We start from the raw sequence: 26,898 nt of genomic DNA on the forward strand, positions 1-26,898 counted from the left end.
TCCCTGACTGGCGTCACATCAACTTTTAATCCTTTTGAAATCCCCCTTTGTGTTAGAGCCTCATCCTCCATTGTGCACCACCGTCGAGGACTTGACTGATGCCACCCCACAGCAGAACTATAAAAGGAGGCTGGAAATGTGCGCTGACTTCGGGATTTATAAAAGAAAACTTTGTGGGCGAAGTCGCGTGTATTAACGTCAGCTCTGAGCCGTGCGTATGTGATAATCAGGACAAAATAGGAAATGGAGACCCTCTCGATCAAGAAGGGAAATGCAACTAAATGACGACCCGCGCGTATAATGTGTGCTGATGTGACAGACATATGACACCTCACAAGTGACAAATATGAACCACATTTTAGCTCCTTTATAAGAGGGCCAATGCTGCGAATTCGCACAGAACAACTTTTTATTTGGCTGTTCATCCGTCTATATCGGCTACCTGTTGTCACTTCCAGGCCACTGGCCACCAGGTCAGGAATATCTCAGCCCAGCTTCACAAGCCGTTAGCCAACTGCTGTGGCACCACATCCAGTTTCCCAACGGTGTGGGTTATAAAACATAATGTGTCATTGCCAACATAATCCGTTGATTTGCAGCAGCGCCTGGCTCTCCTAATGTCACGGGAGCATATGATGGGACACCAAGTGACACTGAAGCTGCTTTTGTTAACAGGAGCAGTGACATTCCATTAACTCCCAAGTCATCTGTGATGCCAACATGAGGCTGACAAACGTCATGGCTCGGTAGTCTGTGATTGATTTATTTTGAGACAAAGCAGCTTTGGGAGACATGACACGGCTGGCCTTGTTGGAGGGGAAGCTAGCCGGACCCTCAGTGTTTCGTGTGGCCTGCGCTACCCATTGTAACAGCAATCATGTCATTACACGTGATAGCGGCTGCCCGCTCAGACGCTGGCGCCTTATGCCTTTTCCTGCCCCGATGGCGGGCACTCCTGCACGCTCACTTGTGGAGGGCACCATAGGACACCTCCGATGTGTCGGGTGGGAGGCTACTGTCCCAGCCAATGAAGGTCTGATTGCATATGTATGAGCTTGATTAGCATAGTCCAGGTCAGCTGGGTGGGGCTGCGCACATTTACAAGGTGACGGTGACTTAGAAGGGTGACTTGTGTGAAGATATGTGTACGCCAGGTTTCATAAACCGGCTTTGTTTGGTCTGCACATTGTCCTCTTTTGTGGCAAACTTTATAGTTCACACTCAAATCCACACAAAGTTCATAAATGAGACCCAAGGTTTGAGGAAGACTCCATGGGGCCCCTCGGTGTGAACACCCTCGTCATTCCCGAAACACGCTAAACTGCACTCCCCCTTTAACATCAAGAAAGTCTCAGCTTCAGGCTCATTTCCAGGCCTTTTATTTTACTTGTATGCAGCCCCTTAGGACGGGGGTCCTCTGTGCCCGATTTGTGTGCTGCCAAGTGACGGGAAAGCCATTAAAGGTTCTGAAGTCACTGCTTACAAAGTACAAGACACGACACGATCGACCCGATGGTAGAATGTGAGGGGTCACATGAGCTAATTGGCCATTTTAACTTGTGCCTAGTCCTTCACACAGAGGGCTAAGAAAAGCCCACCATAACAACAGAAATGTGATGAACTGTCACAACGGTCTTCACGGGGTATCATAAGGTCTCACCCAACGATTTCGCCATGCAGCCATTTCATTTCCTTAATGCCAGCAAAGGATGTGCAGAAAGTGGGTACCCAGCATGCCAGCACCCACACGGGCACACGTTTGGCTGGTAGATGTGCTTTTGAAGTGAGTGAAGCCCACATCCAGTGTTACTTGTTTGGGTTTTTTTGGGTGCCCCCAATAAATGTGACTATGTGACATATGACCATAAAGCCGTCAACTGTGTGGCACAACTGAGATTGAGGCGCCTCTGTCTCATGCTGCCGATGCATGTCACGCACTTGGGCCAACAGACATTTCTCACTTGTTATCACGACTTTGTCACTTCACTGCTTATTGTCACATAAGTGAAGCTCATTTTCCCAGCTCTGTAATGGCGACTGTCTTCTTCTTTATTTCAGTCCTGTTGTACCCGCTGCTGCCTATGGAGTTCTGCTGCCCCGTATTCTTCTCTGTGAGACTGAACTGAAGTGCCAGCCGACATAATGTGGGGGACACTCTGGTGACCCATCTGTCCACCTGACTGTACACACACTCTGGCAACAGTTTGGAAAGGGGCACAGCACGCCAGGTAGCTGCTGGCATCCATTCAGTTCTTATAAAAAGGGGAAATGAGCCAGTCCAGATAACATTGGGGTGTGGAGTGCCACATGTTGGGGACAAATTGTACTTCCTATAAAAAAGTGTCATTCACGAGGAATAATCTGCAGGTGCTGAGCTGCTGAACGCCATGTCACATCAGCAGCTGCAGGCCAAGAAGCCCCCAGAGGGCCAATTAAGGGGATGCAGGCCTGAAGGCGTCTAAACTGAGATGAAACTGGGGGCCAGCACCCCCCCCCACAAGTGAGTAAAGGCTCCCTAAAATTCTGTGTTTGGTTTCGGGCCCCTCAGTGGTTATTGTGGCAGTTGGGCTTCTTGGGGCAGTGAAGGGAGGACGTTAAGAATCTCCATGAGCGAATGAGCCAATGCAACCCCAAAACAGGACAGCACCCTCCATGCCAGCACGGCGGGTCAAGTGACATGCTTAGGGTCTCACTGGCACAACAAATGTGAGGATGGAAGCAGCCTCTAGAGGGTGCTGTGCTCATTGCGGTGTTGCCTAGTGTCTCCTCTGTGTTCCAGGGTCATTACAGGGACCTTAATGCCCATCCTTGGCCCTGCCTGCCCCCACGTGTGTCGGTCTCCCGGTTACAAGCAGACACAGGCCACACACAGCTGGCCCTGAGACTGGCATCTGGCATTGACGACTCTTGAGACTGTCCCTGTTGGCCTCGCCATGTCTCGTCATATGCAAGAGGGGCGTCGAGTTCACCTCTTCATTTCAACGTTCAGTCCGTTTCTTTTAGGCATCGGTGAACCCCAAATGCACAACCTGCTTACACCCAAGATACACAGACACAGCGGGGCTCCTTCCTCCACTGTCCATCTGACCATGAGCCACAGTCCAAGGTGAAAAGAAGGCAAGCTACGGCAGGTGCACTGTCACTTCTGTGTCATTTCTTCATCACGTGGGTATCAATGATGGCATGCCAGGAGAGTCATGGCATGTGTCAGGAGACATCATTCAGCTGGATGGAGCCCCAACATCAGGCATGGTGGGGGAAAGAGCGATGGACACAGCTAAACGTGACTGTCAGGTGAGGAGGGGGAAGTGAACTGGGCAGTGACCTGGGCTCCTGCATTAGGGTGACACATCCAGACAGGTCACCATCGGTCAATGGGTGGACAGGTCCTCTGAACTTGTGGGGCTTGTCCTTTTTTTGTATGCACTGCATTGGAGAGGTGGCATCTTTAATGTGTTACCTGTGCCAACTTCAGTGTGCTGCAATCCACATCTCCCAAGGGTGCCACGAAGAACCCCTCACACCCCGTGGCTATCGATGTTTTTATCACAAATCTGTTATCTGGCTTATCCAGAAGGTAATAATCCACTGGCAGCTGCACCCACCCGAGGCCCAGACTTGTGGCACTCGTCTTTCCTCTACATGTCCCCAATGACCATATCACCCACACACAGCAAATATCACACGTGGCAACAGCACAGCCACGAGCAAAAGCATATTGTCACCCACTTGTGACAAAGGACACTTAGGCCCATCATATGATGTGAAGAACTTGCTCCGACATAGCTGTCAGGTCTGGTCAGGTCAGGTTGGGTGGCATGCACTGGTACAGCGTGTTGCCACACCCACCACACAACAAAACAGCTCAGGATCCTGGTTGGCAACCCCCATGCTGACACGTAGTCCAGTCCCACCCTCCAGAAATGACCCTCTATCTGCCACAGCCAGGTGTGACGTGGACGTTACTTGCAACCATATAGCAAGACAGGAAGCACCAGGACTCTAAAGACAAAGGTGTCATGCCTGCCCAAATGGTCACTTGTCTATGACTCTGCCAGAGTTTGCTCCAAAGAGGCTCAGTGGGTAAGATGGAGGTGGGAGTACAGCACAGCATACCAGTTGCCAGTCCTTGCAAGAAAGCACCCCATGCCAACTGAGCTCACTCAACATTTGACGCTGCAAATAAACACTTGCCTAGTTGTCCACGCCTGAGCATAGGCAGGCCTAGGGTGCTTTGTCACTCAGTGGTGGCCAACAGCAGGCTTAGTGGGCACCTCTCTGTGCTTCCTGAAGCGCCACCTATTGGCAGCTGCAGTTACCTGAAATCAGCTCCTTAATGTCCCCAGGAGCATGTGTGGCCATAATGGACGGTTCCCAGGAACTTCCCATCAGGAAGTTGGGGCATGCTCTGCCAATCACATAAGTCCACCAGGAGGACAACCACCAACCCTTCATGCCCCATATCCAGTGGTAGGAGGGAGGGGACCCCTGGGCTTGAAGCACTTTTCAGACCCCACCAAGATGGTCTGGCGGAATCACAGAAATGTAATGTCAGCCCTTAGGAGTTGAGTGAGGGCATGGAACAGGAGTATGGAGATCAGCAAGAACCACAGGGAGAGGGACAAGGACGGGGACATGGCTTGCAGTGCCAAAGACTAAAATTATACTTCATAGCCATCAGGGCACAGTAACCCATGTTAAATATTAAAAACCAACCCCGAATTGTCACTGGCAGAGCTCCATGTCGGCTTTTTAGCCAACCAGCCTCCCACTCCACACACCAGTGCAGAGGAGCAGGACCTGGCACACAGCACGTGGTAGTGGGCAGACAGTCATAAAGTGCCTTCCTATACTGGATGTCTGTGCCGCCTCACTGCAATCCAAATGTCAAGAAATCCCCAGCAGGAGTTTGACGTTGTCAGAGTGGCTCTCCTGCCCAGCTGCCACCTTTGACGACCTCTTCTTATTGCTCTCCTAACTCACAAGTCCCTCACATGAGCATCCTGCTTCTGCTCTGCGGTCTTCTCTCATGTTGCAGTGCCCTTATGCCTTCTAGGTGACCGGGCACAACTATCTGGATGGCAAGTCTACTGGATGTTACAGGGTAAGAGGAGTCTGGCCTCACAGAGGGTTATTTTTTAATATGTGCAGGAGACACCTGAACGTTCAGATAATACCACCAGTTGCACCAACATGAGCCTGGCAGGCGTTAGACCAAGGAGAAGCTGTGAAAGACATGAATGGTGTTGCGGACTGGTGGCTCGTTGAGTTTCCAAAATGATGCCCTTCTAGCACGACGTGGATTTGAGCGGGTGATTCTTGAAATGGCAGCTGTCAGTGTCTGGACCATGTGCCCCCTGTGTGGCTGCCAGTGTTGCCAAATGGATATCCTGAGTGTTCACCAGCACTGGTCTCCTGATGGGCCTTGACGTCCTGACGTAGAGTGGCGTCTTCGCTGCAGTCCCGTTCTGTCCTCTTCCCGGTGTCTCTGCGGGGAGGGGCTCTGACTGAAGCACGCACTGAACTGATGCCTCAGCGCCCCTGCGCGTTGACAGCGGGAATTGCTGGTCTGGGAAGGCCCGTCACGGCTTCAGAACGGACTCAGCCGCCCTACGCCGCGGTTCACAACTGGGGGTCCAACTGTCCAATGACGCAGTAAGCGGCCTCTCGGTTTCCATGGCGCCCAGCGGCCAGCGGCAGAGGCGGGACGGGGCGGGGCAGTCTCCGAGCGGCTCGTTTAGTGGACATGCGCGCCTCGAGGGAGGGGACGGGACGCGAGAGAGGGAAGACGGGGCGGGGCTTGGGCGCCCCATTATCGAGCCGCTTGCTGCGCCGTTAACTGCGCGAGAACAACGGAGAGAGCCGAGCTAGCAGCGAAGGACGGTAAGGGTCGTCGGGGACCGCCGAGACCTGCCGGGAGCTTCTGGAGTCGGGCCACCGCTATCGGGAGGCGCTCCGCGGCGACGGGACGCGGTCGAGCTGCCTGTTGATGGCGCGGCGAGTGGCCGCCAAGAGGGCGCATTCCAGCCGGTCGGCGCGGCTGCCCGCCCTCCCAGTGCCACCCTCCAGCGATTGTGCCGCGCAAGTTTGCTCCGTGGTCTCCGGAGGGGGAAGAATTCACGGCAGTGTGCAGCCATCCCTGCCCCGCGGCTTGCGGGATTGGTGACGAGAGATAAGCAGATAAGGACGGGGTTGGGAGGGGTGGGGTGGGGTGGGTGAGGAGGAGTCCGCCGAGACAACAAGCGGACCCCGCTACTTTGGCGCCCGCCTCTCGTGTTCTTGACACCCCCCTGGGTCCGACTCTGGCGTGAACTGTGGCCAGCGTGCTGCTCTTAAGGTCCTAGGGCGCCTTTCATGCCAGCCAGTCTTTGTAATTCTCGCTAAGCATCCGCGTGAGGCGGTCAGAGCCGAGCCCGCGGTGGCCTCAGTTCAAAAGAAGCGAATGGCCTGGGCGTCACCTGCGAACTCGTCACGGGGCTCGGAGCCCTCACTGGAGGAGAGCCCTGCATGAAAAGAGCCAGCGTGACCTTGGGCTCATCCTCTCACCCTGTTTACTCCCATCTTAATTAACAGGATTAGGGAGGCAGCCGTGTGAGCGGTGATTTCACGTGTGGTGGCCCATCTTGTCCTGTTTCATCACACTGAGCACGCTTGCTGTCAGTTCAGGTGCCAGTGGGGCACACACACCCTTTTTTAGAGGACCAGAAAGAATGGAAGGCAGGAGGGGTATGTGGGCATCTGGGATGAAACGTCATTAAGGGCCGAGTGGGTGGAATCTTTATTATCAGCAGAGGTGTTGGCATCGACTCAGAAGGAAAAGGAGTTTACATCCGAACTGAATGACGGCTCGGCCCTCCGTACAGCTGGACGCCTAAAGTGTGGGCCAGCAGCTTGGCACTGGTGTGGCATTGTTAAGCTGCACCAAAGGGCCATTTGTTTGGCACTCGGAGAAAAGGGCGGGCTGGGATGGCACTAGAAAAAGTGGCACGGTCCTTGAGAGGTCTTGTGACTTGCTGGTTAACGTTAATGAAATATTTCAAAATCACCAGTAACAACATATGCGTCATTCGTCACAGATGGAGTCCTCAGTTGTGGTGGTGGTCCAGTTAGGATTCTCCCCTTTCCTGCATGGGTTAGACAAGTTATGTTTGTTCACCCGCTGATGCCCTGGCACCTGTCTCTGGATTTTGGCTGCTTTCTGCCCGATGCTTGCCAGGTTTGGCTCCAGCTTCACCGCTGCCCTGCTTGGGATTAATGGGTGTGGTGGCTTGCTCTGTTCTAATACATTCAGCCATTCTTTTCTGTGTGGCTGCGTCCTGGACCACCCTAGTGTAGGTGACAGCAGAGCAGACACTTGTGCGTGTCGTCCCCTTCTGCTTTATTGTCTTCATTTGGGCCTGGTATCTCGTGGTCAGATGAAAAGACCTCCTGATTACCAGAAGGACGTACGGCTGCTTGATGAATGTTAGTCACGTTGCAGTACGTTGAGGAAACAGTCGGAGAGACGCAAGCAACTGCGTCAGCAGAGCGGGAGTTTTACCTGAAAGTCGTGAAGAGTCCGCGTATTCCGCGTTGTGGCGAATTCTTACACGCCCGATTGTGTTGGGAGCCCCAGACATCTCGCTTTTAGTTCTGGTTAGTGTCACACACTTCAGACATGTCGTGGGATTCTTTTGCCCTTCATGTTTGCCCCCCTAAGTGGTTTTACCAATCGTCCAGACCCCCACGGCAGCCACTCTTTTTATCTACGTGGTGGGTGCCCAAGGGCTCGGCTGACATTTTGTTTTCATTTGTCAAGTCGTCCCAGCGGTTCCACGTAATGAGCTGGAACTGGTGGCCAATGGCAGGCCTCGATTTGGACCTCTGGCTGATCACGTGGCCCTTCCACACTTAGGGCCGTTTCTTTCATTTTCTGCGCCTCCCTCACTAGCAGTTCCTCCCCATCGTTTTTATTTTTCGTTTTTGCCATTGCAGTTTTCCGAGTGTAACCGCGTGCCCAGTGTACGCGACTGGCGACGTCATTAGTGTTTTCTGCCGCTTGTTTCAGGGTGGGGTGGACACACGTTGTCAGAAACGCCGTGTTCACATGTTAACCTAGTAGTGTGGACGTTGCCGTGAGTTTGGTTTCTGGTACGACTTGTGGTGACCGGTGAACTCCTGCTGTTACAACGTCTGTGCTCTTCAATTCCAACCCAAACAAACAGACGCCGTTTGCACCCCTAAGGTTTCATTGTCGGGTTGTCATTCATGACCTGGTCTTCCTAAAGCATCTCGTCATTATGTGGCAGGGCCATTAGTATCACCTGACCAGTGGGTGCTTGGTCATGGGCACTGTCCTCGGCGTGACATCTGCCAGGCTGCGCCCCCATTTAGATCTGAGATTCCCACAAGCACATGACTTGAAAGACCACCCGAGCCAGCCATTGGATTGGAAAAACTGGACTGTCTGCTAAAACCCAAATGGGCTTCGGCCATCAGAGCGGGCAGACGTGCATTAGAATGGCCTCGGAGCTCACCGGGCCGGCCCGCCAAGTGCCAGGCTCTTTAGTTTTTTAGGCCTGAACCTGCGAATCAACTCAACTTGACCGCGCATGATGGCTGTCGCTGCAGCCCCGTCACTTCTGCATTTGCTTTGGCGCCAAGGCCATGCCACTCTGTGCTGACCAGCTGGCCGTGGCACTGACGCTTTCATTGGCAGCCAGTGCCCCATGTTTCAAGGGCACCTCTGAAGAGCCAGGCAGTTCGCTGCGCCACGCTTGCTGCTGACTAATTGCACGTTTACCGTGACAGCCAATCATTTTTTCTGCTGTGCTGCCCAAAGCACTCATTAAGTTTTAAAAGCTTAAATTAAAAAGCAGGATGCCAAGTGCTTGTAGGAGCTGTAAGGAGCCGAGATTATAAAGCGCCCTTCCTGGTGACGGGACAGTGGCTTACTGCTGGAGATGGACACGGGTCACTTGTGCCTTCTCGGTCAGTCCTCGGTCATTGTGCCTTTTGGGTGAGCGCCTGTCATTTATGTATTTGTTGTAGTGGAGCGGAGTTTGTGGGAGTATTCTGTGTGGTGGTGACCATAGGCGGTGACCCACGGTGCCATTTGCTGGCTCAGCCATCCCAGACTTCAGTCCCTTCCCTCCTTAAGGACGATTTCATAGAGAAGGATCATTACAGCTCCCTCATTCAGTGGGCTTGGGTGAAAACTGCCACAGGTTCACACAATCCACGTGCCAGGTGGTGCCCCAGACGTCTACTTTGGCTAAGACGGGCTTAAGTGAACAACTTCTGGACGTTCCAGTCGTGCACAGCGTCGTTAATGGCCCCATTTGGACAACCACTTGTGGGTCATTGGGGTCTGTGGCTTGGAGAGAAAGAAGCCATTCAGCCAGATTTTCTTCTTTGCTCCCCAGGACTCTGACTTGGCGCTCTTTGGATTTGGAGGTCACAGACGTGGACTATGATTGAGACCATCGGTAAGTCCTGTGCGCCGATTCTGCTGCCGTCTGGCTGTGGGGGCCCGTGGTGGTACTTGGGACTGTGTTGTGTCCTTTATCCCCTCTTTGGTTAGCCTTTACATTTACTGACAGTTTCTGTTCAACAGTCCGATCTTCAGGAGAGTCCTGCAGCCCCCTGTGACCCCCCTGTGATCTCGAGGAGCGTCCTGCAGCCCCCTCTGATCCCGAGGAGAGTCCTGCAGCCCCCTGTGACCCCCCTCTCATCTCGAGGAGCGTCCTGCAGCCCCCTCTGATCTTGAGGAGAGTCCTGCAGCCCCCTGTGACCCCCCCTGTGATCTCAAGGAGCGTCCTGCAGCCCTCTGTGACCCCCCTCTGATCTCGAGGAGTGTCCTGCAGCCCCCTGTGGCCCCCCTCTGATCTCGAGGAGAGTCCTGCAGCCCCCTGTGACCCCCCTCTCATCTCGAGGAGCGTCCTGCAGCCCCCTCTGATCTCGAGGAGCGTCCTGCAGCCCCCGTGACCTCCTCAACGGCTGACTTTTGTTGTTAACTGAACTTGTTTAGAAGTTAAATTTGAAAGTTTCCCGATGAGGTGTGGGGTCCTGGCTGTGGTGTGTAGATGGCTGTAGAAGTGGCTCAGACACTGGAAGCAGAGGGTGACGGCATGAGGACCTTATAAAACTTGGGGGATGTCGGTGGTGGGGCCGCTGCTATTTTTAATATTTATAAATGATTTAGATAGGAATATAAGGAACAAGCTGGTGAAGTCTGCAGATGATACCAAGATGGGTGGATTAGCAGATCATTTGGAATTCGTTATATCATCGCAGAAGGACGTGGACAGCAGACAGGTTTGGGCAGATTTGTGGCAGATGAAATTTTAATGTCAGTAAATGTAAAGAATTACACATAGGAAGTAAAAATGTGAGGTTTGAATACACAATGGGGGGTCTGAAAATCGAGAGTCCACCTTATGAGAAGATTTAGGAGTCGTAGAGGACTCTAAGATATCGACTTCCAGACAGGTTATATAGCTCCTTGATGTGTGCAGTACAAGTCACAGGAGGTTCTGGTGAAGCTTTATAACACACTGGTGAGGCCTCATCTGGAGTACTGGGGGCAGTTTGGGTCTCCAGGGCACAACAAGGACATAACAGCAGAAGAAAAGGTCCAGAGAAGAGCGACGAGGCTGATTATGGGGGACTACAGGGGAAGAGTTCTGAGGAAAGATTAAAAGAGCTGAGCCTATACAGTGAGGAAGAGGAGACCTGATTGAAGTGTTTAAAATGATGAAGGGCTTTAGTCCAGTAGATCGAGACGGTGACTTTAAAATAAGTCCATCAAGAACACGGGGACACAGCTGGAAACTTGTTAAGGGGAAATGTCACACAAACATTAGGAAGTCTATCATAACACAGAGAGCCACAGACACTTGGAATAAGTGACCAGGGTGTGACCAAGTAGCATGGTAGCCAGTAGGACTTTCAAAACTCAGCTTGATGTATTGATGGAGGAGCTAAGTGGATAGGTAGCGCTGACGAGCTTTGTTGGGCTGAATGGCCCGTCCTCGTCTGGAAAGTTCTTATAGCCTTTTGGGTAAAGTCCTTGGGTATGTTGTTCTGGACAGACATCGACTGGCATGTTAACAAAGGTTTATCGAGAGGAGCCAGTGGCTGTTTGGCCTTAAGTCTCAGATGCTCCACTGTTGGTCTCGTGTGTGGCAGAATGTCTCGCTCAGACGGCTTCTTTCATAGTTTTGTGTGATGTGTGATGTGATGTGTGATGCTGTGCTGCTGGATGGTCCTGATGCTTTGGGGTCTTGATGGTCTTCATCTGTCCTTGTGGTCCTGGGAATTGCCACAGGAAGGTGATGCTTTGTTTTTGTATTCCACTGGGCACCCATTCGAAGCTCTAAATGGTCAGATGTATTGTGTGTCCAGTGGTCAGTTCACATGCAGGACGTCCTCAGCGAATCCACAAAGGAGAGTTTGGGTTTCCTTGGCTTTCATTTTCTGTATCTGCCCACTAACTACATGTTGAATACTTTCAGATACCCAGCGTGCTTTGCAGGCTGTCGAAAGACTTCAGGCCAAACTAAAGGAGCGAGGGGACAGCTTCAATGAAGAGCAAATCGGCTTGCTGAAGAGCGTCCTGCAGAGCCCGCTGTTTCACCAGATCTTGTCTCTTCAGAGCTCGGCTCATCACCTCAAGGAGCAGGTAGGCGTGGCAGAGCTTCTCAGTTGTTGTAAGCTCTTGTTATGTTCAGACATTCGTGATGTTTGGCCTCTCTTTGGAATGTGTGCAGATCTCCCAGACTGATGTGACGTTTAGTTCTTTCAGCTGGGAGGCGACTGAGGGGCTCTGCCTTTCTGTGTTCATGAGCCCACTTCTGAGTGTCCATGTTGGGCCCCTCGTGTCGTTTGGTCTGTTTTTTTGGCATTTCCTTGTGTTTTGACATGTGCTCTCTGTTGCAGACAAACCCACCATCGCAGTCTATAAGCAATGAGGGGTCCTCTGTCGTCAGCGCCAACTCTCCCTCGACCAAAATCCCTCCAAGTGACTCTTATGTGTTGGCACAGCAAAAGGGAAGTCTTGAATCCTCGACCTTCTCCTTGTCCTCACAAATTAATGGAAAGCCATCTTTGGATGAGTTTGATGGCCTCATCAGGTCGATGGCACAGGTAGGCTGCCAGTCCACCCTGACACAGCCCCACAGTTCACATCTGCCGAGCAGGGAATCGTTTGTGTTTTAGTGGCACAAATGCCCTTGTTTATCACTCCGGTGCCATGGCCTGTGAGCAGAACAACAAAGCAAACACTGAAGGGTCTAATTGGGATCGGCCAGCGAGACACTTGAGGGGCAGGCCTTTAGACCCATCTAGGAGGTCTGTGCCCAGTGTTTGCACGGGGGGCAACATTCAGAATGTGCATTAAATTGATGTGAAGGTAATGTGAGGGGGTCATGGCAGAAGAGAAGCAGGACGTGTGTAAAGTCACAAGGAGTGGCCCCTTCATTTAAGGTCACCCCTCGGGACACGTGGGCAGCCAGAACCGCTGTGATGTCCGCGTCTTGGGCAAAAAGCTGCCGCCCTTTAATTATGAACTGAGGAGGCGCACCTTACGCCAGCCAGGGCACACGGGGCATTTGAGTCATTTTGGTGGCTCTGTTGCTCAGGTCCTCCACGTACACTGTGTGCACAATTATTAGGCAAGTTGTATTTTTGAGGATTCATTTTAATATGGAACAAACACAGTGCTATCAGTCAATCCAAAATGTTAATAAACCTGAAACCTGAATGTTTCACAACGGAAATGTGAGTGTGAACATCATCAGGGGAATACATATGTGCGCACAATTATTAGGCAACTATTAGTGTGCAGATTTATTATGCAACTAAAGGAAAAATGAAAATGTTCCCATCTCACTTGTTTATTTTCATCTGTTATAGTGAGAATAATAAACAAACACCTCCAAATTTACAAATAAACATCTCTGACATTTCAAAAAAAAAAATCAATCAATGACCAATATAGCCACCCTTCTTTCCAATAACAGTCATAAGCCTTTCCATTCATGGAGTCTGTCAGTTTCTTGATCTGTTGACGATCAGCTTTTTGTGGAGCAGTGACTACAGCCTCCCAGACACTCTTCAGAGAGGTGTATTGTTTTTCTCCCCCGTAAATCTAGCGTTTAAGAAGTGCCCACAAGTTCTCGATAGGGTTTAGGTCAGATGAGGAAGGGGCCATGTCATTATTCCTTCATCTTTAAGGCCTTTACTGGCTGGCCACGCAGTGGAGAACTTCGATGCAAGTGATGGAGCATTGGCCTGCATAAAAATCATGGTCTTTGTCCTGTATCACTGTTTGAAGAAAGTGTCTTCGAAAAACTGGCAGTAGGTTTGGGAGTTGATTTTGAGTTCATCTTCAATGCAAAAGGTCCAACTAGCTCATCTTTAAAAATACCAGCTCATACCAGTACCCCACCTCCACGTTGGAGTGGAGCTCTGTGCCCATTACTGATCCACAGGTCCATCCATCTGGTCCATCAAGAGTCACTCTCATCTCATCGGTCCATAAAACCTTTGAAAAAAATCTGTCTTCAGATATTTCTTGGCCCAGTTTTGACGTTTCAACTTATGTTTCTTGTTCAGTGGTGGTTGGGTTTCAGCCCTCCTTACCTTGGCCATGTCTTTGAGCACTGAACACCTTGTACTTCTGGGCACTCCAGGTAGGTTGCAGCTCTGGAATATGAAAGTACTGGAGGATAATGGGTTCCTGGTAGCTTCACGTTTGATTCTTCTCAAATCTTTGGCAGCTAATTTGCGTCTTTTGTTCTCAACACGTTTCTTGCGACCCTGTTGACTATTTGCAACAAAATGTTTGATGGTTCTGTGATCACACACCAATATCTTAGCAATTCCAAAAGTGCTGCATCCCTCTGAAAGACTTTTTACAATTTTTGACTTTTCAGAGTCAGTTAAATCTCTTTTTTGGCCCATTTTGCCTGAGGAAAACTAGCTGCCTAATAATTCTGCACACCTTGATATAGGGTGTTGATCTCCTTAGGCCACACCCTCCCTCATTACACAAATACACATCACCTGACGTGCTTAAATCCAATAAGCATTCAAGTTAATACAGCTTGGAGTTGGAATATACGCATTAAAAATGATGATATGGTCAAAATACTCACTTGCCTAATAATTGTGCACACAGTGTAGTTGTTTTGAGCACCTGAAGGGGTGGAAATATCAAAGGCCAGCTTGACATTTTTCTAGTTCTTGATTACAACGTCTTGGCGTGCGTTCATTTGCCACAGGAAATCGAGTTCTTAAGTGAAGCAGTTTGTGGACATTTTAGGAAAACATCCTGGCAGTTGTTGCGCTTTTAAATGGGGTCTACGGGGCAACAGTGCAAATGTGAAAAACAGCCTGAGAAGTTGGTGAAGGTGGACATTTTCAAGTCAAGAGTGTCCTTGAGTGCCAGTCCTCTTCTCGCCCACATAATGTGTACTGGATCCTTGTCATTTTTGGGGAATAACCATAAAGATGTCTTTTCAAGATAGTGCCATGTTAAACAGTGTCAGGCTGTGCTCGGTTCACCGACAAAAGCGCGATAGACAAACTCGCGCCGACAAACTCGCTAACTGGTTTTCCACAAATGCGCGCCGACAAAACCGCGAGAGAGGCCAAGAGAGTGGGACGCGTACGTGCGCATTATGTACACGTTATGTGCCAGGTTATAACTGTATTCAAAGATGCTAATTGCACTGAGTTTCGTTCCTCCGGAAGATGCTGGGTCCGCTTTCGATGAACTGAGCGAGAGTATTCTCCAGAATGTTTATGATTACTGGGAGGACAATTACGTTGGTCGTGCTTCCTATCACCATGTGGAACGTGTTGCTGATGGCATGCCGCGAACAAATAACTCAGTCGAGGGTTGGCATAACGCGTCGCATACAAAGGGGAGTTACCAGCAGTCAGGCAGCCAGCAAGTCTAAATACGCTCAGCTATCAAGACGTCTTGCTGCAATTCTTCCTACATATGCAGGGCGTGATCTTAAGGACTATCTGCGTGCCGCGTCTCATAATATTGACTTCTAAATTAAAAGTTATTATATATGCTTTAAACTAGTAATTCATATTTAATGAAACTTTCGCCATTTTGACGCCGCGTTTTAATGGGCGGTACTCATATGTCTATCGCGCAAATGTCGGGTCACTCTTCATCTCATCGTTTGTCTCCCTCCGTGGCTTCCTATTGCTTCATGTGACTCGAGTGTTCGGGGAGGAATGAACTATCGTTTTATACCAACAAGACAACCGATTTTCAAGAAGTGGAAGTGTAATGTGGCGTTAAACTGCTTCCTTATTCGCATGAAAACTCCGCTGTGAACAGACGAGAGAGACCTCCGCGAAGATGTTGGCAAGCATCGTTGATCAAATCTACGACTTCCGGCTTCTGTGAATGTTTTCTGAAGTCAAAACCTTTCCTACCTCAAACCTGGAGCTTTGTTCCTTGGATACAGAAGACCCCAATTGAACGGCCGCGTTGTGCGTTCACTCGGGTCACTCGATTTGTCTGAAGGGCTGAGGCCACTGACTGTGTAAAATCGGGAAGGGGCAAACACTTTTTCACACCCCTGTATGTTGGTGTAGAGAGACGTTAGAACTTGAACACCTGCTGTATTTGAGTGCCAGGAGATACGGTGACGTGCTGAGCCTCGTGGCTGCCCGCTGACTAATCGAAGTCGGTCTGGAGCTCTCATGTCGGACTTTTCTTCTTATCACAGGGTCGCCATGTTGAGTTCATCGAGCTGGTCAAACCTTCCTCCGGAGGCCTTGGCTTCAGCGTGGTGGGTTTGAGGAGCGAGAACAGAGGCGAGCTGGGCATTTTTGTGCAGGAAATCCAGGAGGGCAGCGTGGCACACTGGTAAGAGAGTTTGGATGGCTTGCTCATTTTTGAATTGCTTTGGGTTTGTGTGCTTACAGTGGGCAGGTGAGCAGGTGGGGACTGAATTCACTCCCATTCAAGCAAGAATATGGCTATGAAAATGGAGAGGAAAGAAACGCGGTGCTGTTAAAATATCAGACCGAACCACGGTGGTGGAGGAGAAGGCCCTGCCAAGTCAAAGGCACACCTTGCCATCCCACCAGGCACGTAAACATTGGACTGATATCACTGGAAGCAAGCTTAAGGGCCTCGGTGACCTCCTCAGGGACCTCTCAGTGGCCTCCTCAGTGACCTCCTCGGGGACCTCTGGCTCGATCACCGCCACATAACTGAGCACGTCTTCCTTTCAATGGGACCCCCAGTGGGTTTCTTTTCGTGTTCAGAAGAATATTTCAACCCTTTATGTATTTAATGCTCATTACTGGATCATCTGTGCCATCTTACTGGTTCAGGTTTTGCTCTCGTTCCAGTTTGATGATGGTGGTGCCAGTGAGACTGACAGAGCTCCTCGTCTTTAGGCCACTGTCTGTGACTGTGAGCTCCGGCACCAGGAGTGTCACATCGAGGGGTGCGTCTGAGATTCACTTCAGATGTCACTGTTTAAAATCTTGTGACAGAGAGAGTTCAAAGGGCCATACCTCTGCTGCCATGGGCTCCTTAAATGCAGGAGAGCTCTAAATGTTTCCACCTGGCGTGACTTTTGCCATCTCTTCTGTGCCCTGATGAGTGACACTAATGGATAAATTTGAACAAATGAGAACAAAAATGACCTTCAGAATCTCAAATCCATTTCTGAAATTGTGCACACCTTTGATTTCTTCTGCAAGATGAGCTCTTGGCATTAGTCCGCCATAGCTGTGCTCTGCCATGGCTGGTGCCCTGCCCTCCCCAAGCACCTGCACCATCTGCCCAGGCCCTGGTTGGGTTTTTTTGGTTCTCTCTTTCCAATGCTGACCTTGACGTCTATTCTTTGGATTGCATTTTGCCAGCAGAGCAGGAGGCTACCTGGGCCTGGTTACCCCCCACGCACAGATCTGAGGGGTCTGTCTGGTGAATACTGAGACACTCTGCAGTCCTCAGGTGCATTCTGGGTCCTTCATCCAAGGCAACGTCTGCTGTGAGTCAGTGTCCTGCTCTGATTAAACGGGCCGCTGTGTCTCCTGCCCCTCTGTGTGCTGCCATCAAGCCTGAAATGATAGAAGTGCGTCTTCTCCATTTTTATGGCGATGTAGCTGGCGTCTGTGGGGGTCACATGGAGCTCCTTTGCCGTCTTTTAGCTTTTTTTTCATCCTCGTGCTCATGTCCAGGTGTCCAGGTTGTGACCGTCCTAGTAGGATGGCAGCATTCGGTGTCCTTTGCCCCAATGTCTGTCCTGTTTGGCATTAGGTGTCTTTATTAAAAAGTGAGTTATAAGATGAATGATGGGAAGAGTTAAGAACTTGAGAATATTTCTAAATCTCTAAAGCATGTAAACCTCAGTTACTTCTGATCTTCACTAAGTGCAGAATGGCAGAAGTAAAATAGACCAGCAGATTAGACGAGGAAATCGGTGAGAGGTAAAATGACCGACTGAAAAGCAGCAGCAACAGGGGGCGCCAGGACTGAGACTTGTGCACCATGGCATGCTGCTGTCTGCATTGTGCCATCTGCTCTCTTCATCATCATCATCATACCTTTTATTGATATGGCACCTTTCCCACACTGATCTGCTGAATCCTGGCTACTTTCCGAGTTGTTGTTCGGTTGCGTTTCCATAATTTTCAGTTCTTGACAGCCACTGGTCGCAGGTGACTATGAGTGCACAGTGCCACCAGAAGACTTCTTTAGACACCTGGACTCCAGTCCTCTGCAGTCATCTGGTCATTGTGCTCAGGCCTAATCGCTCACAAACTTCTTTTTTTTGTCCACCAGTGATGGGAAGTTGAAGGAAGCCGATCAGATCTTGGCCATCAATGGTCAAGCGCTTGACAAAAGCATCACTCACCAGCAAGCCATTAGCATCCTTCAGAAGGCCTCCGAGAAGGTGCGCTTGGTTGTGGCCAGGGGCTCCATTCCTAAGCTCGTCAGCCCAGTTGTCTCCCGAACGCCGTCGTCCGCCAGCACCGTGTCGGCCCACTCCAGCGCCGTAAGTGCATATTCTTTACCTGAAACTGTGGACCAGTAGGTGATGGCTGTGTCCCCTTGCCCTTTTGACCATTTCTTTAGCTTTCTTGAGGTTTTTGTAGTCCAAGCGTGAAAGTGAAAAAGGCAGAAATGTGCCAAGTCGCAGAGTGTGAGGATGGTGATTGCCGCTGCAGTCCAGTGGTGTTGGTGGCCATTGCCTCACCAAACCTTTGTGTGTCTCAGTTGTCCTTCCTCACGCTACTGTACTGTCCAGCCAAGTCATGATCTTGAAACAGGAACAGCCGTGCAGAAGTTCATCAGGGTGCATTTGGAGCACATGCAGGTAGCAGAAAGAGGAGAAAGTCGGAGGCCTTTGATTTTATTCATTTTTATTTAGCTGCAGCACCTTCACTGGCAGCATGTGGAGACCATAGAGCTGGTCAACGATGGCACAGGCCTGGGATTCGGGATCGTCGGAGGGAAAACTACAGGAGTGATTGTGAAGACCATTCTACGTGGAGGGGTGGCCGATCAGGTAGGCGGACGTGTCCTCGCACCACAGCCCTTTGACCTCTCCCATTTGTTACCATCAAGGGTCCTTGTATTTCTTTCATGGTGTCCTCTGCTTTGGGTGGTCCGGTTTAACTGGTTTCTCTCCTTTGGCCGTTTTTTTCTCTCATTATGTGTTCCCATCCTTGCTGATTAGTTGACCTCCTGCCGTTTCATTCAAGACTGCATGTTCAGGTGACCCTGCCTCCCTGGGCACCCCGTAGAGGAGGCAGGGCAGACATAGAAACTAATAATTCAAAATTAAAAAATGCAGTCATTAACCATAGCATAATAGGCACATACAGAGCTTCGGGATCAAAACCCCAAAAGAAAATCGGATTTTAAACAAAACGACAACAAGATTTTTCTCCCAACAGGATGGACGACTTCTCAGTGGCGATCACATACTCCGGATTGGCGAGACGGACCTGCAGGGAATGGGCAGTGAGCAGGTGGCGCAGGTCCTGAGGCAGTGTGGGAATCGCGTGAAGCTGGTCATTGCCAGAGGAGCCTTGGAAGATTCTTCTCCGCCGCCGCCTGCCCTTCCTCCAGTAGCAGAGCAGCAGGTGAGCTCAGTCGCACAGCCTGGCAGGCCCATAAGACAACAGTGGGAGTCAGAGCGGTGCCACTCATGACGGTGCCCGATTGTCCTAAGGCTGACGTTCAATTTCAGATTGAACGTGTGGTCGGTCCATTTGTGTCCTGCCACATGTCTTTAAGTGAAGGCAGATGGCAAAGAAGCGGCAGGAAACTTGGGCTGACCATTCAGATACGTTAGCTGGACCTTCGTTTTCTTCAAATTCACGGTAGCACAGCGAATGAGGGGCTTTGTGACGCCGGGTATGTTTAGTCCGCCTAACTCAGTTTGCTTGTATGTTCGTCTCGGAGCTTTCATCTGGCTAATTCATTCATACTGTGTTCGCTGACTGCTGCCCGATGCTGTCAGCAAGGCCTTCAGGAGGACAGCAACAAGGAGACAAAGAAAGCAGGTGGTCCTAAAATGACTTGATTGGCAGGCCCGGCCACTGGGAGGTAAAAGCGGCGCCAATAATGTGCAGTCCATGCGAGTGCCTGCCGACTTTAATTAGCCTCAGCGGGTACAAAACAACACATGGAGTAAGACGCACAGTAAAAGGGCCCAAAACGGCAGTCCTACTTTTATAGAGGGGATGAGTTGGCCACACTTACTGTATGTGCCATCACATGCCAGCCAGGTGGCCACAAAATGTCTTGACTTGGCGGGCAGTCAATGCAGGAAGAAAACTAAATGATAAACATCCCAAAATGCATCATTGAGGTGTGATGCTGCACATGGCTGGCCAGCTGCTGTCCCGCTTTTCTTTGACTTCATGTGTCACTCGTTCACGTCTGCGCCCGACTCAGTTGGTAGTCCTGATTTTGAGGGGAGTTGATGGCACAAGGGCACCAAGGACTGGTGTGCCAGCAGTTGAAGACAGGTGATTGGCTACTGGGGTGAGTCTCGGAGGCCATTGGGCCTTTCTGTGTGTTACGCTGGTCCCTCCCACCTCTTGCTCATCGCTCTTCACTGGCACTGCTGCCCTCCGTAATGTCCGTCGTCGCTGAACATTTTGTGAAAGGTGCCGCCCTGGTAAAGCCGCTCCAGTCTCTGCGACATTTTAGACGTTTCCAGAAGTGTCTGTGAGGTTTGTGATCACGTCGCTGCTGCCCAGATGTCTTGTATCAGAGAGGAGGCCTGCAGTCGACGTGAAGCCAAGAGGTTGTGTGCTATAAATAGCGCATCTTGTGCCAAGCGCATGAGCTCACGGTGGCACATGGGTGTGGAATTCACCTCGCCTGTGTCCATTCGACTGACCCTCTCTTTTATTTTGCAAGGTGGAGGCACTGGCTTCAGAAGAGGACGAGGACAGTGATGCGTTTGATGTGCATTTGACCAAAAACGCCCAGGGACTCGGTATAACCATTGCTGGTTATGTGGGAGACAGAAGCTCTGGTAGGTGCCTTGTGGCCGCTGTGACGGTGACGTCTTGCTCCTGTACCCGCGGGCCTTTGGGAAATTTAGAACTGTCTTTTGGGATCGACGGTTTTCAGAACGTTAAACCCGGGGCAGAGGTTGGGGAGGCGTCTTAGTTTCTTTTTGTGAAGTGTTGCCTCAGTGCTGAATGGCTTCTCACGGGGCCTGTGGGCAGGAGTGGGAGAGGTACAGGGACAGAGAGAGACCCCCGGCTGGTTTGGCTGGGCGTGCCCCAATGTCTGCCTTACCTCTGAAAAGGCCGTCATCCTTCAAGGCACTCTAGAACCCTGCACACCCACTAGGGCCTTGCCTTGGCATCTTGAATGATCAAGAAAGTTAGGAGAGGAAAGAAAGCAAATGAAGTCGGGTTACATTATGGCCGGAGGGCGTGTGTGTGTGTGCGTGTGTGTCTGCAGGGACAATGACAGCGAGGAGCAGGAAGGGGGGCGAGAAGGGCTGAGGACCCTGGAGCAGCTGGCGTACCTGAGCCGAGACTCGGAAAGATTTAGGAAACGTCAGCGGGCACACAAAACCTCAAAGCAGTGCGTCGCCATGTGCGTGTCATGGCAGTCGGGCACAGTTAAAGTGGAGGGCCCTCGTTGATTTACTCATTGACTGCTATGATGAGGATTATTTCACTAACACATAAAAGGTTATATAATATGGAGAACCCGAGATTAATGGAGCATATTACTGTGTAAAGTTCAAAATGGCTGTTGAGGACACAGGGATGTGTCACAGGCTCCCGGTGCAAAGACTGAGGGGCTGCAGCGTTTCTGGGGCCCTCATCCTTCAGCATGGAGGCTGATACTGAATTACTGCTCGTTTGAACAGCGTGTTCGCCGTGCTTGGGCGCTCCGTGGCGCTTCTTCACGGCCGACCTGCCATTGTGGTTTCCGATGTGATGAACGCGAGCGCTGAGAAGGTGATGGAGGATGTAGACACAGGTAGACCACCCTCCACGCTGTCCATGCCAGTACCGTTATTTGTGTGTCTGTCACTCTCTTGGCTTTGCTGGTAGTGAATTTTTATTCTCCTGTTTATTTGGAAAAGTGAGATCACACAACTGCTGTTACCGTCGTGCCCCTACCCCCCACACACACACACGCAAAACTGCTGCTGCCAAGACCCCCCACAAAACTGCTGCCCCCCAGCCCTTTGGAGGCCTTGGCTCCTTACCAGGGAGTTGACTGATCCTTTAACAGTGCAGTGCGCTGACATCCCAAAGTTTAATCAGTCAATCAGTCAGACATCATCCAACCCGCTATAACACAGGGTCACGGGGGTCTGCTGGAGCCAACACAGGGCGCAAGGCAGGAACAAATCCCTGGGTGCCCACATACACACACACACACCAAGCACACACTTGGGACAATTTAGGATCGTCGGTGCACCTGTCCTGCGTGTCTTTGGACTGTGGGAGGAAACCAACGCAGACACGGGGAGAACATGCAGACTCCACGCAGGGAGGGCCCGGGAAGCAAACCCAGATGAGTCTCCTTACTGCCAGGCACGTACTGCTACCACTGTGCCACCCTGCCGCCCCAGTTTAGTCCTTTTCTGTTTTATTTCCTAATGTTGTGCTTGGGATGCAGATGGCAGAGGCTAACGTCTCATTGTGCCTTTTGGGGGTGCGCTGGGGTGTTGTGCTCCGATGGTAGGTCTGGAGAATTAGGAGCAGCACTCAACAAAAGTGGCGGCACGGTGGCACAGTAGGTAGCGCTGCTGCCTCGCAGTTAGGAGACCTGGGTTCGCTTCCTGGGTCCTCCCTGTGTGAGTTTGCATTTTCTCCCCGTGTCTGCGTGCAGGTTAGGTGCATTGGCGATCCTAAATTGTCCCTAGTGAATACTTGATGTGTGTGTGGGTGTGTGCCCAGCGGTGGGTTGGCACCCTGCCAGGGATTGGTTTGTGCCCTGTGTTGGCTGGGATTGGCTCCGGCAGACCCCCGTGACCCTGTGTTCGGATTCAGTGGGTTGGAAAATGGATGGATGGATGAAGGGACTGAACAAAAGCAAACAACATGGGAAGGTCCCTCGTGTCCCATAAACCACATAAAGAGTGAGGTGTGCGTCACAGTGTCCCAAACACGGTGGTGGTTGTCCTATAATGTCTCACTCTCTCTCTATCTGTCTCTATATCTCTATCTGTCTCTCTTTCTGTCTCTCTATCTCACTTTATCTCTCTATCTCTTTATCTCTCTCTCTCTCTCTCTCTATATTTGTCTCTCTCACTCTGTCTCTCTCTCTCTCTATCTGTCTCTCTCTCTCTATCACTCTATCTCTCTCTATTTGTCTCTCTCTGTCTCTCTCACTCTATCTCTCTCTATCTGTCTCTCTCTCTCTATCACTCTATCTCTCTCTATTTGTCTCTCTCTGTCTCTCTCACTCTATCTCTCTCTATCTGTCTCTATCACTCTATCTCTCTCTATCTGTCTCTCTCTGTCTCTCTCACTCTATCTCTCTCTATCTGTCTCTCTCTCTCTCATCTATCTCTATCTCTCTCTATTTGTCTCTCTCTGTCTCTCTCACTCTATCTCTCTCTATTTGTCTCTCACTCTCTCTCTCTCTATCTGTCTCTCTCTCTATCACTCTATCTCTCTCTCTCTCACTCATAACGGTTTTAGCCAAAAGGCACGGGTTTGGGGTGTTGTTTTGTGTTTTTGCTGTTTTTAACGTCGGCCCCTAATATTTATGTCCCTTGTAAGTTTAATGTTGTGCTCTCTGCCCTCCTTGAACATGCGAGATTGTCCTCGGTCATCACATTCCAACAGTGGATCAGTAACAGCTTTGGGTGGGTGACCTTTAAGGACAGCGTTAACTGCTTCATCTTGCACCTTCACGTCTGCTGTGAACGTCTGCCACAGTGACTGTGCCCCCGCCGTCGGGTGTGTTGATGTTGCCCACACCCTGTGACTTGTTGAGGTGAAGGTTGAATCCCCCATGGAAACGCAGGCAAGGTAAGCTGAAGTCTCGATGTGCCCGCTAGTCATGGTGCCAAAGAGTGGCGCCGTGTCACATGTGGGTTAGCTAAGGCCATGAAGAATTTAACTGGACTGCGCGAGCCATCCTGGTACTGTGAGTACTGAGCCCACGCATTCTCGGTGGCTGTCGTGATGCTTGGCCACCGGAGCTCATCCTTCATAATTAACGTGTGAGGGCTTGGGCCAGGCGGGTCAGTTGGGTGTTGCAGGTACGGGTGGGCTGTGGCAGGACTCTGCCTTGCTTTCAGGTGCGCCATTGTTACGGTCACAAACGGGTTTGTTCTCCTCTTTCCAGAGCCTTCAGGTATCTTTGTGAAGAGCATCACAGAAGGTAGCACAGTTGAACAAGATGGCCGAATCCACGTTGGTGACCAGATTATAGCAGTGAGTAATGGACCATAGCCTGTGCGCCTCTCTAGTTTCAAATCCTGCTCACCTTATTCTTCCTTCTCCTGAATATTTCATAAGTGGTGTGTGCTTTGAAATTGTCCTGGACCCGTGCCATCATTTAGAAGGTCACGGTGTTTGCAGGGTGAGCCTTTAGTCATCGGTGAGACCAGCAGACCGCATTCGTGTGGCGCCTGCAATAAAGAGGCCACTTGTCATTTTGATCATTCGACGGACGGGCCCACATCGCCTTCTGCTCTTCTTACCCGCAGGTGGATGGAACCAACATCCAGGGTTTCACCAACCAACAGGCCGTGGAGGTCCTGAGGCGTACGGGGCAGACGGTGCACCTGAGGCTGAAACGGAGGGGCTTCAGAGGTGAGCTGCAGGCTCCAGCTGAACACGCGCTAGAAAGACCACTTGAGAAGGACTCGGCGGTGGAGACGGCCAGCAGCCCGGCTGCCAGAGGTAGACTGTTTTCGTGAGGATGGTGTTATTGTGCTCTTGGCTGCCATGCTTAATTAATAGTTAAAGAACTGAAGCTGCGTTTGTTCTCTTGACTTGGTCGTCGCTCAGGTCTGACTAATGTCTTCGGTGGCCTAACAGACGTGTGCCCAGTGTACATTAGCAGGGTCAGGCGGGTTGTTAAATTGGGATGCCATGTGTCTGAGGATCTGGGGGCACACACTCCTAACGCAGGCTCCATATAAAATATCTAATAGTACCCTTTGTCTGAGTTGCACTCCAGAGGTCAGCCTGCCACATTATGTGGTGGTCAGTGACTGGGACTCCTCTGGGTCGTTTTGACTTGAAATGGACGAACATGTGGGTGTGGTGGTCAGGAATAGCAAATATGGCTGACTCCTGCCTTGGAGACCACCCTGTCTGGGGCAGTTGTCAGCGTTGTCTAGCATTGCTAGGCAGTGGGCCACTGTGACTGTTTGTCACTCGGCTGCTGAAGAGCGGCCCCAAGCAGAATGGCCGCCTGGATAGGCCTTGTTGCCGGATGCCAGTCCAACCCAGAGAAGGCACTTTGGGCAAGTCGATGTTTTAGAAAAGCCCAATTAATGGAATGAACCGTTAAAGAAGTTCGCCGCCTGTGGCAGAGCGGGCCTTTTGGTCCCCTGGCCCAGGGCTTAGAATAAGGTCTGCGGGCATCTTTGGTGTCGTAGACAACGACTGAGGAGGCTGGTATTGGAAAAGGCGTCCAGTCATGGGAGCTTCTGCTCCAGTACCCCAAACATTTGTGGAGGGCAACCGGCCAACCAGAGTGAAGTCACAAAAATGGCTGCTAAACTGGCAGGGAGCAGCGCATAAGAGGGCACGCATTTTGTCTGACTTTGGATTTGTAGACAGAAAACAATGAATGAGGAGCTGAGGCGGGCAGAGGTCGGTGCACGAGTGGGGCAGAAGAAACTCTGTTGGCACGGTGTCTGTTCAGTTTGTGTCGAGATTTGCTGCTTGAATGAACAGAAGTCAAAGTTATGCTCAGAAGTTGAAAAGTAAGGTGAGGCGGTGCTGCCAAAAAGCCACAGAGCGGGGTGACAATAAGAGGACAGCCGGAGTCCGTGCCAAAGGGGACAGGCCGCACTGCAACATTCGTAAAAGCGCGAGTATTGGCATAACGAGGGCACCCAGCCCATGAGCGCGTGGTGGGCATGGTGCCGTGTCTCCTGTGCGGCGGGCCTTTCTGCTTTTCATTTTAATGTTTTGATCATTTTGATGTTTCAGAGCCTTCCCAGCAGTCTGCGCCGTCTTGTTTGGCAACTTCTGCTTCACCTACAGATGAAGGAGGCGAGGAAGAAGAAGGTTAGAAACGCCACAGCAGCTTTCAGAGCTCACATTGACTTGTTTCTCACTCGAATGTAATGAAAGTCTTCGTTTTTGAAGTGTTCCTTTTCCCAATTTCCCACTTTGATTACACCTGAGCCGAGTGCGGACGCTTGTGTGCGTCTCGTGTGTTTGAACGGCTTGGTGACGGGACGAGAACTGCAAACCCAGAGCCTTTAAAATGGCTGTAGAGATACCCAGCTATGAATGTCGCCGTTGATGCTGGGAAGGAGATGACCGTGCTGGGCAGTCATGACGTCATGTGATGGCACTTCTGGGTTACGCCTTCCGTCTGTTAGAGCGGTGTGGGTGGCGTGAGGGTGCCAGTCTCTCCTTGGCATAAACCTTACCGAAGACCTGCACCACGGCTGAGGCCAAGTGGACGTGTCTGCCTCTGCCTGCTGGGAGCTGGCAGCTGCTCATTCCAACACTCAGAGCTCTGGAGAGACCGTGGGGTTGCCGCTCGGAGCAAGTCCTCCTGCTGGCACTTCCTGAGTTGAGTTAGTGACGCTCGTGTAGCTGTGCGTGAAGCTCTCTGCTTAAGAAATTCTTCAGATTTGCTGCAGATTCGGTTACACGCAAAGCATTGGCTTGTCGTTAAAAACCTGCAGGCATGAACTTGACAGCCACTGCCAGGCACGAACGATGAAAAATCAGTCAAGTCAACTAAATGGAACAAGTAGAGGAGTTCAGACTCGTTCATCTTGCACAGGCCTCTTGCCGATACTTGAAATGTCTCGGTTCTTGGTTTTAGATTTGGGCACAGGTGGCCACGGAAGATGTCCTGGTGGGCGACGTCATCTAAACAGAGGTGCTGGGATTTCAGATGTGTGCGCGGTCGAGTTTAAAGGGAGCCAGGCCGTATATTGTAGAGCCTCATATTTTAAACCCTAAAGAAGTGGTGCCCTCTGGTAAAAACAAGGGCAAATCCAATGGGGTGGCAAAGCTCAGCTGTGCTGGACAGGCATCGAGTTGGCTGATTCTCTTTTATGTCTTTTTCCACTTTCTATGGGACGTGACAAGGAAGGCCCTGGTTGGGTGGTCTGTGCATTTCTAAAGGTCCCGAGGAGGAGATTGACCAGCGGACATCTTAGCGCTTCTCTTATCTCCCTGCAGGATATGCCGCCAGTGAAGAAGATCTGAAGAAGAAGTGGCAGG

General features: G+C 51.0%; 1 protein-coding gene across 1 annotated transcript in view; it reads left to right on the forward strand.

Annotated features, from left to right (window-relative positions):
• Positions 1–5,778: 5,778 nt before the first annotated feature.
• The window catches only part of LOC120532100 (multiple PDZ domain protein-like), a 44,165-nt gene continuing 23,045 nt past the window's right edge, over positions 5,779–26,898 (forward strand). The window contains exons 1-13 of the mRNA XM_039758002.1: positions 5,779–5,883; positions 9,405–9,467; positions 11,496–11,662; positions 11,920–12,126; positions 15,738–15,877; positions 17,810–18,023; positions 18,399–18,536; positions 18,928–19,116; positions 20,405–20,522; positions 23,819–23,907; positions 24,183–24,378; positions 25,642–25,719; positions 26,857–26,893. Coding sequence (XP_039613936.1) covers positions 9,452–9,467; positions 11,496–11,662; positions 11,920–12,126; positions 15,738–15,877; positions 17,810–18,023; positions 18,399–18,536; positions 18,928–19,116; positions 20,405–20,522; positions 23,819–23,907; positions 24,183–24,378; positions 25,642–25,719; positions 26,857–26,893 — 1,589 coding nt within the window. The 5' untranslated portion in view covers positions 5,779–5,883; positions 9,405–9,451. The remainder of the gene's footprint in view (positions 5,884–9,404; positions 9,468–11,495; positions 11,663–11,919; positions 12,127–15,737; positions 15,878–17,809; positions 18,024–18,398; positions 18,537–18,927; positions 19,117–20,404; positions 20,523–23,818; positions 23,908–24,182; positions 24,379–25,641; positions 25,720–26,856; positions 26,894–26,898) is intronic.

Source organism: Polypterus senegalus, chromosome 7 (genome assembly GCF_016835505.1).
Source record: "Polypterus senegalus isolate Bchr_013 chromosome 7, ASM1683550v1, whole genome shotgun sequence".
Classification (NCBI taxonomy): Eukaryota; Metazoa; Chordata; class Cladistia; order Polypteriformes; family Polypteridae; genus Polypterus; species Polypterus senegalus.